The sequence below is a fragment of the Apium graveolens genome, chromosome 11 (genome assembly GCF_009905375.1).
Source record: "Apium graveolens cultivar Ventura chromosome 11, ASM990537v1, whole genome shotgun sequence".
Classification (NCBI taxonomy): domain Eukaryota; kingdom Viridiplantae; phylum Streptophyta; class Magnoliopsida; order Apiales; family Apiaceae; genus Apium; species Apium graveolens.
This window is the reverse complement of record NC_133657.1, coordinates 196641290-196655368: the sequence shown is the minus strand read 5'-3', so window position 1 is coordinate 196655368 and position 14079 is coordinate 196641290. Positions and strand designations below refer to the sequence as shown.

Here is a 14079-nt window from a genome sequence, read left to right as displayed (position 1 = left end):
CTTGATTGCACCTATAACAGCGCTAAACTTCTTTCCGCTAAAAGATGGCTATAAGCTTTTATAATTAAATACAACCACTGTTGTAATTTTGACTAAGTGTGCATCAGATAGTAGGTTCCGTGGCAGCTTCTTGTTTCAATACCTAAATTAGGTAATAGATCTTTCTTTTTTTTATTTGCTTGATAAAGATGTATCTTCAGTGATTTAAGCTGATCAAATTACCTTATTATGCTTGTGCATCTTTAAGATGCTGTCAAAAGTTCTCTTCCAGGGGAAGAAATTAGAATTTGCATAAATTTTACTACTCATGAGTCATGACCTTTAGCCCTCTACATATCATTACGAAGAAGAAGATATCGATATCCCCCAGACTGAAGTGAATAGACAATGAATCTTATTTCTGGTTCTGGACTAAATCGTGTAACAGATGGTTGCTAATCTGTTTTGTGCTAATCAAGTGATATATGGGACTCAAGCCATAAGTTAGGATGAGAACATAAAAAGAATCAGATGAAAAATCATTAGCAAACAGTTAGTCTTATAACTAACTGGTATTTGTCAGTTTGCAGTTATTAACATGTTACACACAGAAAATATGGAAAACTAATTCAAGAGAAAAAAAAAACCACCTAAACTAATTTATCTACCCTCATGTCACTTCATTTGCAACAATTTTGAAATTCCCTGAATCCTCCCCTCTTAAAATCAGAACTTGTGTCTGCCACTTTCTGCTTTTATCAGACGCTCCCAATCTTTCAAGTATTTCATTGTTCGAACTTTTCATCTCAGTGTTATATGTTGATTGGAAATGACATTTCTTCTGAAGTTGTATTCTTCCAGATGTATATTCAGTCTGTATGCGTACTGGAGTTGCTCCATTATATTACTTTTAGCTACTCAGTTTCAAAATTCAGCACCAACCAATAGCAGTCAACTTATTGTCGAATCTTCAAGGATTTGCATTTTGAACCATGCTATAAGCTTTGGCTATGCAGCGTCTCACCTAAGCGGGACTGACACCCCACATTGTGGGTAATTGTTAAATAGATTAGCCCCTCCATCCATAATGTTACCAACTTGCTTGCTAGCTTTAACACCACTTGGAGGTGTCAGTTGTAGAAGCTGAATGAGGGTAGAAAATATCTCATGCCTTGATACACGTCTATTTCCCTGAAAGACATTTATGATTTGAAGTTAGAATAAAAAAACAAAAATGAAATATTTTACTAGAAGTGCAAGAGGCATTACAAAAAAGCACAAGGTTTTTCTTTTCAGAGATAAAATTCCAACTATTTTGTATTTACCTCAGGCTCAACGATAAAACGTGCCCATATCTTGTTCTCTTGAACCTCCATCACGCCCTTCAGGATAGTCAATCCAAGACCTCGAATTATATCCACTATCTCAAGAAAAAAGCCCTGCTCTTCACATAGCATCTGCAGCCAAAAAAAATTGAAGTTCATTTTTGCGACTTAAATTTCTAGCACCTGTTCTGTCAATGTGCATTTTTTTTAAAAACAGCTACCTCTATTAGCATCTGTCCAGGACTGCTAAGGTCCTCAACCAACAGCGGACACACAGTTGACTGATATCCATACTCACATGCCCATGTAACACCGCCCCCTCTGCTACTGAAGTTGTCTTTATTAAATATCTCGTTTTCCTGATTAGTCACAAAGATATAAATTCTTAAATCAACAAGTTTGTTATTTGCTACTTGAACATGCCATTTGATTGTTCAAAATATCCAAATCTCGGGAAAAAAGAAAAATACATTACCTTAATTTTATCAGCTTCCTTAAGTGTTTCTGCATGCTTTGTCACACTTTGCAAAAAAAGCATGTACTTGATGGTTCGATCCAACAAACAGTCGATGCTCATCTGTATATCATGAAATCAAAGTATAAGTCAATGAAGTTCTCTGTAATGCAATCATTTTCCATAAAATAAAAATCAACTGCATCTATACTAGGGCCAATTTGGTTTACCTTCAAAAATTTACTCTTTAATTAAAAGTTGTTTTTCAAACTTATAAGCAAAAATGTTTTAAATAATAAGTTATTATTTAGATAGTTTAACTTATAAGTTATGAAAAAAATGAGAAAATGATTATACTTAATATGTAACAATGGTAAATTAATTTTTATCAAGTCAAATCACAAATTTAAGATAATTGAGTAGGTTCATTAACGGAGTATGGGGGATCTAGAGGAGTCATTTCCATATATTATGTGGAATTTTTTCTTCATTATTTACCTTTTCTGTTAATATATATAAGTTGCATACCTTCTCTCCGTTAGGAGTTAGTTCTCTCAACTCTAAGAGGCGGTCTTGGATCAGCTGACGGTCTTTAGGCCTTGGTCGAGCTCCAGGTTTCGCCTTTTTCTTCATGGTCTTTGCAGTAGAGACGTGTTTCTTCTCCTGTGAATCAGTGTGTCCATCAAGAGTTCTATAGCTGTCACTTACCCATGAGCAGGAACCCCGTGTTGTGGTGTCCTCTTTCTGCTGAAATAGAGAACTTGCCAAGTGATCGTTGGTCCCTAAGGAAATACCTGTTCTTTTTCTTTTGGATGTGGAAGATAGCTGATCCTCGAAAGTAGTTTTGGCAACACTGCTGGACGTACCAGTAGAGACACTTTCAACAATCTGTTCAATTCCTAATTTAGAGAAAAGGCCTTTACGGTGAACTAATCCGGAACCAACATGTTGTTGTGAGATGCTTTGCAAAGCATTTTTGAAATCCATCTGCCCGCCATCAATTACAGGCATTAAGATGTCATTAGTATTTCCTGCCTGTCCATACCCTAAATCTACTCCGAATCTATCAAAAAGATCATTTTCAACTTTGAATACATTTGGACACTGTTGTTTCCCAGTGGAAGTAGATGTGTTTGTTACAGAACTGTGAACAGAACTAGCTGGATGACTGATTGCATTTGTACCACCGCTCACATTATATGGTTGCGAGACGAATCTCATCGCCTCCGACAACAAATCATCATCCATTGTAGTAAAGTCTGTCTTGTTGGTCTGATCAAGTGAAGAATCAAACCACTGGTAAAAGCTGTCCATTGAACATGCTTTTATATGATCTGTAGTGTAGTTAGGTGACTCGAAAATTTCGTTCAAAGTTTGTACGCTATTTTTCCCTAGAAGTTCACTATCAATTGAATGAAGGGGTGGGGTCGAATACTGCAGCTTTATTAAACTTCCAGAGCTGCATTGTGAATTGTTCAAAGAAGTAAAGGCTGAGCCCTGACAATTCCGCACAGTGTCTCCACAAGTTACAGCTGTCTCTGGCTTAATATTAAACATGTTATAGGGAGGCTGAGACCGCAATGCAGAACCCTGATGCTTGAGTGAAGTCAGAGTAGACAGTCCAGCGCTCCACGCACCACTGCAAATTGTCTGGTGCACCTGAGATTCTGTGCCATCACTCTGCCAATGGTCATTACAATTCTCCATCTTCATGATGATGGAATCAGCTGGAAAGCATGTTGATGCCGTTAAGCCCTGAAATCCATCACTCTCATGAAATTTGTTATCCTCTACATCGGTACTTCCTGATGGTACTAGGGAAGGAAACAGTCCGCTAAAACCATAACTTTCGTATCTTGAAGATGGAGACAAATATTCTGATACATTAAGCCCGTGACAGCTTGCCATCTGACTGAATACCCTTTTTGCTAGATTCACAAAATCCTCATTTTCTGGAATCTGCAGAAGGAGCTGATTTATTATGATGTGTATACAAGCTAGCTGCCTAATTTTTTCAAGATAAAAAAGCAACTCATAATCCAAAGGAGACAAATTCTAGCTTAAATGATTAACCAAGATAAAGTTAGTGCAGGCCTGTGGGGTTGACAGAATTAAATAAGCTAAAAACCTAGATAATTGACTAGATTTTAAGTCATAATTTTTAAGACTACACGATTATGGCAACAGCATATTTTTCTATTAGTGTTTTACAAGAAAAGATTGCTTGTATAGCTTCATGCTGACCTGTTGTGTAGATCCAAACTGTAAGACCCCTTGTGGTTCAACAGGAATTACTGCAATTGTCTGCGAAGGAAAAAGTTAATTTTAGAACATAATAAATGCAGCAAATTCTATGATCGAATGAAAACAATGGGAGCAAGAGCTGTAACTAAATTAGCAGCACACAGATTATCACAGCTAGTCTTATTTTATTACAATTATGCTTCAACTGAAAGAATGGACAGTGGTACCTTAATTCCAGAAGCATATTGGTACTGAAATTCGGAATCATCCTGTAGATTTGAATAGAGAGCAGATAAATAACATGAATTAGTTTCAATAGAAGTGCATTCTTACAATTTAAAGAGAGATTTTAACATTTGAACTGGAGTCAAATTAAGCTCCATTTTATGATGAGAGATTCTTTATGGGTGTATATATTTTATCAATTCGGTGTATATTATGATACAATCTTTTATTTAAAAAAATACCTGAAAGAAATCGCATCTGCCGACTGATTCAGCAAATTTTTGCTCCACATAACGTGCATCAGAGAACATCCAACGATGTTTCTTAGAGAAAGCCGCTTCACCAATTATTCTACAAACACATTAGCATACTTGTTAGCCTCGAAAACTTCAGCACCACAATTTAATTCAGAAGTGAAAGTAATGGACATACCCTCCACCTAGCATCTGTACTTGTAGACACATATCATCTACCACAGCTCCCATTTGCTCATCAAAGTAAGTTTCTTGAACAGTCAACAATCTGAATGTGTAAAAATAAGAATCATAAAAACTGATCTACAGCCTTAACCATGATATATTTTCAAGGCACAGAGTCTATTTAATACAAGATTCTTGGAGTTTAACCACATTAAGTTGCAATATTACTAATCTTTTCATGATAATTTATCTTATAAAGGATAATTATCACTTCAAATATCTCAAGCATTGAAGAAAAAATTAACCAAATTTAACAGGCAAGGTTTAAAGAAATTAAGAAACAAAAAAAGATTAGACAGACAAAGTTACAAACAGAAAATGAGATCAAATGAGAGTGAGAGTAAGGCTTACAGACATGAAGGTCTAAATATTAATCATCAAAATAAACAAAAACATTTAAAATTATAAGCATATATGGAACATAAACAGATGACATGCAGACAAAGATTCACCAGAACATAAAAAGGAAGAAGAAGAAACTTACAAAGAATTTGTCTGGTCAAAACTCCAAAAAACACCATAAGACCATCCATTCTCACAACACAAACTCTTCAGAGCATTTTTAACAACTGAATCACCTTGTTCTGTACACATTTTCACAGATCAAACCCAAAAATGCAACCCCTTCTTCTTCAAAATTCAAAGCACTAAACTTACAGATTAAAAAGAAATGAACCAAAATAATATTCAAGAAGTGAAGAAATTTAAAAAACAGTTGCAAAGAGGAGACAAACAAAAAGGCTTTTGGGCTGATGTCAATGAAGAGCAAAGAGTCAAGAAAAGCTAAGAATAAAGCAGACAAGAAAAGATGTAAAAATTTGGAGTTTTGCCAAAAAGAAACAAAAGGGTACTACAAAGGAATAATGTTTTGGATGTCTGAACCTCTACAAGTCCAAAAACAGTGTGGTAAAACAACACACACTAGAGCATTAGTGTGTGTTTAAATAAACATACATAAGTTTATTTGTTTAGCAGAAAAAGATGGTCATAATCTTTAGAGATAAACATACAAGACTTATAGGCATACTAGTGTTTGTAATTATGTGTAGTAATTTGTGAAAAGTAGTGAAATTTTAGGTGGTGGGCAGGCTAAGCAAGATGGGGTTTGTTTGTTTGTTTATGCAAAAAAGACCAAAACAAAAATACTTCAAAGCCCGAGCTTCAAGGGAACAGAGATCTTCTCCATTAATATGTCCATTTATACATGTTCTCTTCCTTCAGTGTGCAAATTTCTTGCTGCACGAATTTGTTTAGAGAGTAATGCAAGGTAATCCAAAATTTGTACTAAAAAAATTACTCCCCGGTCCCTTCCAATTGTTTACATTTCTAAGAAAGTGTCTGACACGTATTTTAAGGTGCATAAAAAGTATAGTTATGTAACTTATTTTTACAATTTTCTTTTTCTGAATAAAAGTTGAATGTTTTAATTTTTATTCAGAAAAACAAAATTGTAAAAAAAATTACATAACTATATTTTATGTGCACCTTAAAATGCGTGTCGGACACTCTCTAAAAAATGTAAACAATTGAAAGGGACGGAGGGAGTATAAAATAACATGACATAACACATTTCGCAATTTAACTAGTGGGCGTGGACATATATGAATGCATACGAGATTTTATATTATTACAAGAAAAGTTACCATTTATAAAATATTTTGAGAAAGTTTACATAGACGGTATATCGATATCTGCCTAGGCCCCTCGTTATCTTTACTAGATATCGAAGATTGGAATCTTGTAAAAGACAAGGGTGTACCTGTGTTAATTAGGAAAAAAAAATATCAAAAGGTTCAACAATACAACTTTATTTTTAGTTCATAACCTAAATGATAATTTTTTACCGTCCTATTGAGCTCTACACAAATTTATGTAATTTACATGGCTATAACTAAAAAAGAATACCGTAACCTTCATTTTAAAGCATTCACATTTTCGGTAGAGGGAGAATAACTTGACTATAATATGCTACAAATATGCAATTAAGCGAAAGATACGGCCCCTTCAGTATTCCTTAACTTTAAATTCTGAGAAGATTTTCTCCATCATTTGTGTTTAATTGTCTTCGATTACTTTCCAAATCTATCTTCATTGGACTGATCCAAATGAATCATACCCGGACAAATCGAATCTGTACAAATTTTATACCAGAGGAAAATCGAATATGTGACATTTAACGGAAAGTAACTCCATATTTATCCCACGACTACGACCTCCTACATAATTTATCTTCATTCAATAACTTCGAACCAAAAAGAAAATATCTTCATCGACTGAACAATGACTAAGAATTTTAAGAAATTCAGAGCCATAATACACCGATTAAAATTTTAAAAAAATACAATTTTCATAATCCCATCAAAAATAAAAGTTTCAAATTTTCAAGAATCCGCATAAATTTCTGGTTCCGTCACTTTGCAGTCAACTTAAGTGCCAGTGTTTTGTGTGTAATTTTATAATGAAACAAAACGCCAAGAAAACAGAAGGGAAGACGGTGGAGTAAAATTGCCGGAGAATATTCCGGTGGGTATAAAACCGAGGGGGGTGTCAGGGGTAGCCCAGCCCATTTCGCATCATCTTGGGAAGTGAGAGCATTACAGTGAGGTAGCCTGGCAACACTAGTAGAGTAATCTATTCCACCTAGCCCTTCTCCCTATTTTTAAAAAGGATCGAAAAAAAAGGATAAGTTAAGTAAAATAGTTTAATTTTAATTTCTAATCGTGTCTTCCTAGTTTAAAAAAAATGAAAATAAGTAATAATAAATGTAAATCTTATATACTTTACTTTCAAAACTTTCATAACATTTTTGAGATTAAAATACTTTAGCTTTTTATCACTTATTTATTTACTTAATAAAAACTCGAGAACAAGGAGAACAAGGTCATATTATTTAAGGTCTTTTTAATGTGTGCCCAAGAGCACACAATAAGCACCAACTCCCATGAGTTTGGTGCATGAGTTTGGTACATTTTTATTGGCGGAGTGGTTGTAAATGCAGGGGTCCATCAATATTTATGATTAGAGAACCGATCAAAATACAACAAATTCATGTGAGTTAGTACTTATTGTGTGCCATTATAAAACCCGTATTATTTAAGAATAGGAAGAAACTATAACTAGGCTGCCCCTGCCACAGAAAACAAAACATTTACAGTAGTGGAGGGACCTACATGTAAGGGTTAGTAGGGGTCATTTTCTGAGCCATCTTTCTACTCATTGCCTCCCTCTTAGTCACATAAATGTGATCATTTCTGTGTGCGAGAACCCAATGCTTTTCGAATCTTTTCATCATATATCTAATTTTAAGTACTAAAAATGTTTATGTTCACCTCAATGGTCTATGATTCAAAATTAAATATTTGATTTTCACACAATTTTTTGGGAGTTTTAAACTTTTGATTTGTGTATTTAAATTTAGCATGTTTAACTCTTTTTAATAGAATTATTAATTGAATATTTGTTTTCTCAAAAAAATAAATATAATAATTTTAAATATGTAATTAACACACTTAAAAATTAAACATGTTTATCAAAATTTCAAGTCAATTATTTAGAATCGAGGAGAGTATTTTCTTAAATATACTTTTCAATCTTGATTATAAAAGAATAAGTCTTGACAAAAAATTACCCAAATAATACAAATAATTAACAGGTGAGTGACAAAAATAGCCCATTTTTGGTGAGAGAATGACAAAAATAACCGGTTTCAAAAAAGTGACCAATTTGAGCCGGCGGGATACGCATATGATAGTGGAGTAATGTTTAATACGCATTATAGGGTGCAGTAATATATAATACGTAATTGAGATCAGACTATTTAATAATATTTATAACAAAATACGCAACCTATATATTAGTATTGGACCTAATATACATGTTATAAATGCGTAATACAATTATGTTATGCTCCCATCTTGTACCTGGCCCACCTTGCATCTTGGTCCAGACTCCTTTGCACCTCAGTTGTTAGGTAAAATAGAATACGCATTTCATACTCATGTAATAGAACGGCCATTATTGACCAAAATATTAAAAAAGGTTATTTTTGTTAAAAACATTTAAAAGGAGCCTATTTCTGTCAATTTTTCTAATTAACACGTTTGATGTTTTTTTATAACCTCTTTAAATTATTTTAGATTACTTATAACATAATTCAACTGAACGAATAGATCATATTTAGACGGAAATAGTGCAAATCTGTAAGAAAAAATGTAATTACAATAGTACTAAAATCGTAATTTCATTTATCAAATATGATTACAACAGTGCGTAGTGGCAAATGTAATTACAATAGTACCCCGGGGGCAAATGAGTTTGCTTTCAATTGTCAAATTTACAATAATATGAACGGACCGCTCGGTTTGGCCATGAAAAGAATGCAATGAGGATTGTCGATTGCATACTCCAGTGTTTTTACTAGTTGGAATTGTGGTCCAATGTGCACTTTCTCCTATTTCTTTCATATATTTTTATTTTTATTGAAATTTATTAGTTCTAATATATAATTCGTGTGATACATAATTATTTTTATTGTAAATTATAATTTTCATATGTTACTGGTAGGATTCAAATCTTATAACTCTTAAATATTTCTTGAATAATACTAATTTTTAAGACCAAATTTAACAGTTCTCGTCGATTTGATCCGCCAGCTCTGGATTAAGTGACCAGAGGAACAACAACCAAATTTTCAATATTTCGTTTTTAATATAATAGTGTAGGTATCAGAAGAACAAACATAATTTATTAATACTAATTTTTAGAGATCATATTAAAGCTTACATTAATTTTGATTTAAATAATCTACTAAATTTTGATTTAATTATTGAAATACATTCACTTCTTATTCCGAATTCCAAATTTATATATGGTTAATATCAAATCGAAATCTTGACCCTGATAATTATCGATTTATACAATTTATGAAAGGGATCCATAAATGAAGTTTTGTAAACTTAGTTAGGAAACCCTAGCTAGCAAATAAAAACAAATTAGGAAATATCATCATGCAGCACGCTTAAGTGAGGTTGGTAAGAGCTTGTACACTCTGACGATTCTAATTTCAATTCTTTTAATCTATCAACTCTACTTCAAATCACACGTATAGTACTGCCACCAACAAAGTAAAAGATAGTCTATCTAAGACGACCATAAATTATTTTAATTTTAATTTCTTAGAGTGTTCGATGAGCTAGGCAAGATAACGTTGATACGTATTAATTAAGACTTATGCAAGATAAATATAGGTCAACAATTTCTACTTACAAATGTGGAAGACAATGGCATGCAAAAGCATCTATATAATTGTGTAAAATCAGTAAAATAGTTATCAAACGCTTAGCTGCAGGTTGAACTAACTACAATATTAACACTGTTTTTGGGAAATAATAATATTTTTTTATAGGTTAAAATTAAGTATACTCGGAAATTACACCTCCATAATGTATATTAACAAAATATGCATGCATGACAACTCGTATGCTATATATATTATAAAATATACCTATTGTTCAAAAATCAATAGTTTGTTAAATTACCAATAAATTATCAGATTTATAAAAATTACCACGGTACATCAATTGAATCCGATTTACGAAATCTTTAGCCATACTCATATAAGAGAAAATAATAAGAACAAAAAAAATATTAAACTTTTATGTGTTGAATAGCATAAATTTTGAGTTTTTAATTTTATGACCCTTAAGATTTTAAATACACATAACCTAATATTTCTACGGGTCTAAAATTCCTACTACTCCATTTTGTAAAATAAATATATAATTAACTATATTACAATTTAGCCGAAATTCCATTTCAATTTGTGATTTATTGATGTAACTAATTCATCAATTTATTTATATATTGCAAATTTTTTGTATTTATTTAACTAAGACCATCTCCAACATTTTTGATCCAAAGATTCAAATTGGATTAACAATTGGTTCAAACTCTAGTCCAAATTTTCGACGAACTCCAACATTGTGATCGAAATTATATTTTATATATTATAATACATAAATGTTATATTAAACTCTTATTTTAAAATTTTAGTATTTAATCATAATCAACTATTTATATTATATTTGATAAATTATTTAAATTAGAGATAAAACAATTTAATATATGTAAAAATAATTAAAATTGATTTTCTTAATTAATGAAAAATAGATTTATTTCATTAATTAAGATATTAAAATTTGTTATTGCAAATTAATTGATTAATCACAAATTAATTTTAAATTACAAGTCAATTTTAAATCTAATAAACTCAAATATATTAATAAAAAACTATTATTTTATATTAAATTAAATAGCGGTGATCCAAATTTGTATCGGTCTGTTCACTAATTCAAACTAACTTACAATCCGTGCGATGCACGGGTGTTTTAGTAATAATTTAATTTTATATTTTTTATATATATAATTTGATGTATAAGTAATTAAATACTAAAAAAATAATATATAATTATAATCTTATTCTGATTTATGATTTATCTATGTGTATGATTTTCGGTTAAGATTAAATAATATAAATTAATGTGATTGATGAAATTGAACCATGCACCCTTATTTCTAATTTCAGAAATAATAATGTTAATGTATGATTTAATCTGCTGTTGTTGGGACTCAAACCTTGTAATTTAAGAAATGATCATGTAAATGAATCATTTAATATCTTTTTTGTTGGGATTTGAACCTATAATCTTTGGTTTTTTGTGTTTTTGGTATCTATATCTAATGTTTATGATCACTTGATGAATCTAACAGTTGTGATGTGGGATGATTAAAATAAGAGGTTAATCAAACTATAAATTATACATCATTACGGTTCTTATAATTTAGTATAGATGTATGTTATGCGTTGATGGAATAGCATAATTAAGACATTTAAACCTATTTTTTAAAAAAATAGATTTAAATAACCGTTTGATTGATGAGATCGAAAATTATGTTCTCATTATTTTCATTAATGTAAGTAAATTATTTTATGGGTTAAGTATCACTTTGGTCACTGAAGTGAGTGGCATGTATCAAAAGGTTCACTGTAGTAATCGGGGTATCAGTTGTACCACTATAGTGGTTAGTAATGACAGTCCGTCATAGTTGACATGTTGACTTGACGGAAAACAGTGACATAGGCCTCTTACGTGTATTGTAACGGATAGTTGTAGGTTACGTGGCATTCATAACGGCTATATAGTATTGTAATTACAGACTTACAGTCTCTATATATATATTAGGGTTCTTGTTTTTTCCCCAAATTGAGAGAAGAGTTTGTAGAATTCAATTATTTGTACATATAGCATCTCAACATGGCGACAATTGAAAGTCCCATAGCCAAAAGTAGTGGTAGTTTTTCTTGCGATTCTGTTAAAAATTGGGAGCACAGAAGTTGTCATTGTGGGATAAGAGCTCGAATTTATACCTCTTGGTCTTTGAATAATCCTGGGAGGCGTTTTTTTACGTGTTCCAAACCGAAGGTAAAATTTGTGTTCAGTTTATTTTCATCTAGCTATGTATGGGTTGATTTTCATTAAGGAAATATTCAAAAAAATGAACTAATATTCTTCAATATAGGCGTCCGGAGGTTGTGAATTTTTCGAATGGTATGATGCAGACTTTACTGGAAGAGCCAAATCTGTGATTACGGAGTTGAATCATAGAAGAATATTTTTGGAGGAGAAGATGAGACTTGTTGAAGAAGATCTTGGTAAAAAGACAGAGGAAAAGAGTGCTTTGCAATTTGAGAATAATGATTTGCTTGAGTTAATTGTTGCTGGTCAAGATCAAATGAAGAAGCTGTCAAAAAAGTTGAAGATATTAATGTTTGTGAGTGTTGTATTGTTGGCTTTGCTCTTCTGTGAGACTGCTTGAATGTAATGAATGTAGTGGATGTTATGTAAGGTTTATGGTTGTTAGATGTAATGAATGTAACTGAGTGTTTTTAACTTGTAATGATAAAGTCTCCTCAACTGAATTTTACCAAAAAACAGACAGACAAAAGTTGATGATTTAGAACATTAAACAAAAGTCTAACAAAAGTACCAAAAGTTTCAACAACCATAGCAATAGCAAATGTTTCAACCACCGGAACTTAACAAAAGTACTACAATGATCCACATAGCAAAAGCAAATTAGTTAGAACATAACACAAAAGTCTAAAACATAGAAAGCATAAACATAGTAGCTTCTAATCCTCCCCTAGAAAGACAGGTTCATCTTCAGAATTTTTGAAGTTGAATTTTCCTTTCATCAGCATCCTTGCACTCCTCCTTGGTGGTGCTTCAGATGGTGCAGAAGACTTTGAAGTCTTAGAAGAGGTTGCTGGTGCTTGAGATGTGGTTACAGCACTTGCAGAAGTTCTTGACCCAACTGGCATGAAAGGAGTGTGAGGGGGTATTGGTTCAAAGACAGCAACATTACCCAGTGGACCTCTAACAGCATCTTCAAGGCCTCTTGACTGATTTCCCCTCAAGCACATATCCTTACCATCTTCACTGTTGTCTAAAACCAAAGGTAGTTTCTTTCTTGGCACTCTGAATGCTAGCTTGTCAACATGTTTCTCAGGTGCTTGTTCTGCAGGTCTAGGCCTCCTAAACATCAACTTCTGTCTCCTTAATTCTTTTCCCCTCTTTTGAGATTCCCCAACAATAATACTAGGATTCCTTGACACTGAAGTTGATGATTGTTGTGTTTCTTCAATGACAGGTGCCTCATTTCTTATAGCTTCATCTCTAACAGGTGGTCCCATGACAGGTTCTTCCCTCAAAGGGGGTTCCATGAGTGGCTCTTCAAAAATTTGGTTTGTTTCTTCCCTCAAAGTTGGTTCCACAACAGGTGGTTGAGATTTACTAGGACATTTGTTCTTTCTATGCCCTTCACTACCACATACACTACAATGCATTACCCTCCTGTTACTAAATCTTTGGATGCCCCCTACATTTTCACTTGCTTGACTTCTGGAACCCCCTTCCCAAGCTTCTCTCCTCCTCATTTTCTTAGGCCTCCCTCTGAGCTTCTTGGGAATGTCTGGAGGAAGTACCTCCTCACATGATTGCATTGTCCAGAATTCCTCCCCTTTCATTGCTTGTATGGAGAAATTGTAACTAGCAAGGTATTTTTCCCTTTTGTAATAATCAGAGACATAATCAATAGGATTATGTCTTCTATCATGTATGCTAGCAATTGCATGTGCACAAGGAATACCTGTGAGGTCATATACTCTGCAATCACAACACCTTATGTCCAAATCCACAGTCACTGCCCTGGTCCCCTGTTTGACTTGGTATTTCTTATCTCCATCCCATGCTGCTGTCCACCCTCTTGACTCAGTGACTAGTTTATCAAGTTTTCTTTTAATAACTGGGCACAC

At 32.8% G+C, this 14079-nt stretch overlaps 1 protein-coding gene across 1 annotated transcript; it reads right to left on the bottom strand.

Annotated features, from left to right (window-relative positions):
• Nucleotides 1–503: 503 nt before the first annotated feature.
• On the bottom strand, nucleotides 504–5925 carry LOC141698604 (transcription factor bHLH157-like). The gene is made up of 10 exons (XM_074503372.1): nucleotides 5191–5925; nucleotides 4660–4749; nucleotides 4470–4578; nucleotides 4230–4271; nucleotides 4003–4062; nucleotides 2287–3717; nucleotides 1780–1881; nucleotides 1526–1663; nucleotides 1305–1436; nucleotides 504–1170 (listed from the first exon to the last, which is right to left on the bottom strand). The coding sequence occupies exons 1-10, from the start codon at nucleotides 5298–5300 to the stop codon at nucleotides 1000–1002; spliced, it is 2385 nt and encodes a 794-aa protein (XP_074359473.1). The 5' UTR covers nucleotides 5301–5925; the 3' UTR covers nucleotides 504–999.
• Between the last annotated feature and the right edge of the window lie 8154 nt (nucleotides 5926–14079).

Bases quoted from the DNA above. Each gene is read 5' to 3' on its own strand.
- LOC141698604 (XM_074503372.1), bottom strand. From the start codon at position 5,300: ATGTGTACAGAACAAGGTGATTCAGTTGTTAAAAATGCTCTGAAGAGT. The intron at 4,063-4,229 runs GTACCACTGTCC...TTTCCTTCGCAG, and splicing joins AATATGCTTCTGGAATTAAG to ACAATTGCAGTAATTCCTGT. The intron at 1,437-1,525 runs GTAGCTGTTTTT...TTTTGGCTGCAG, and splicing joins CTGGACAGATGCTAATAGAG to ATGCTATGTGAAGAGCAGGG.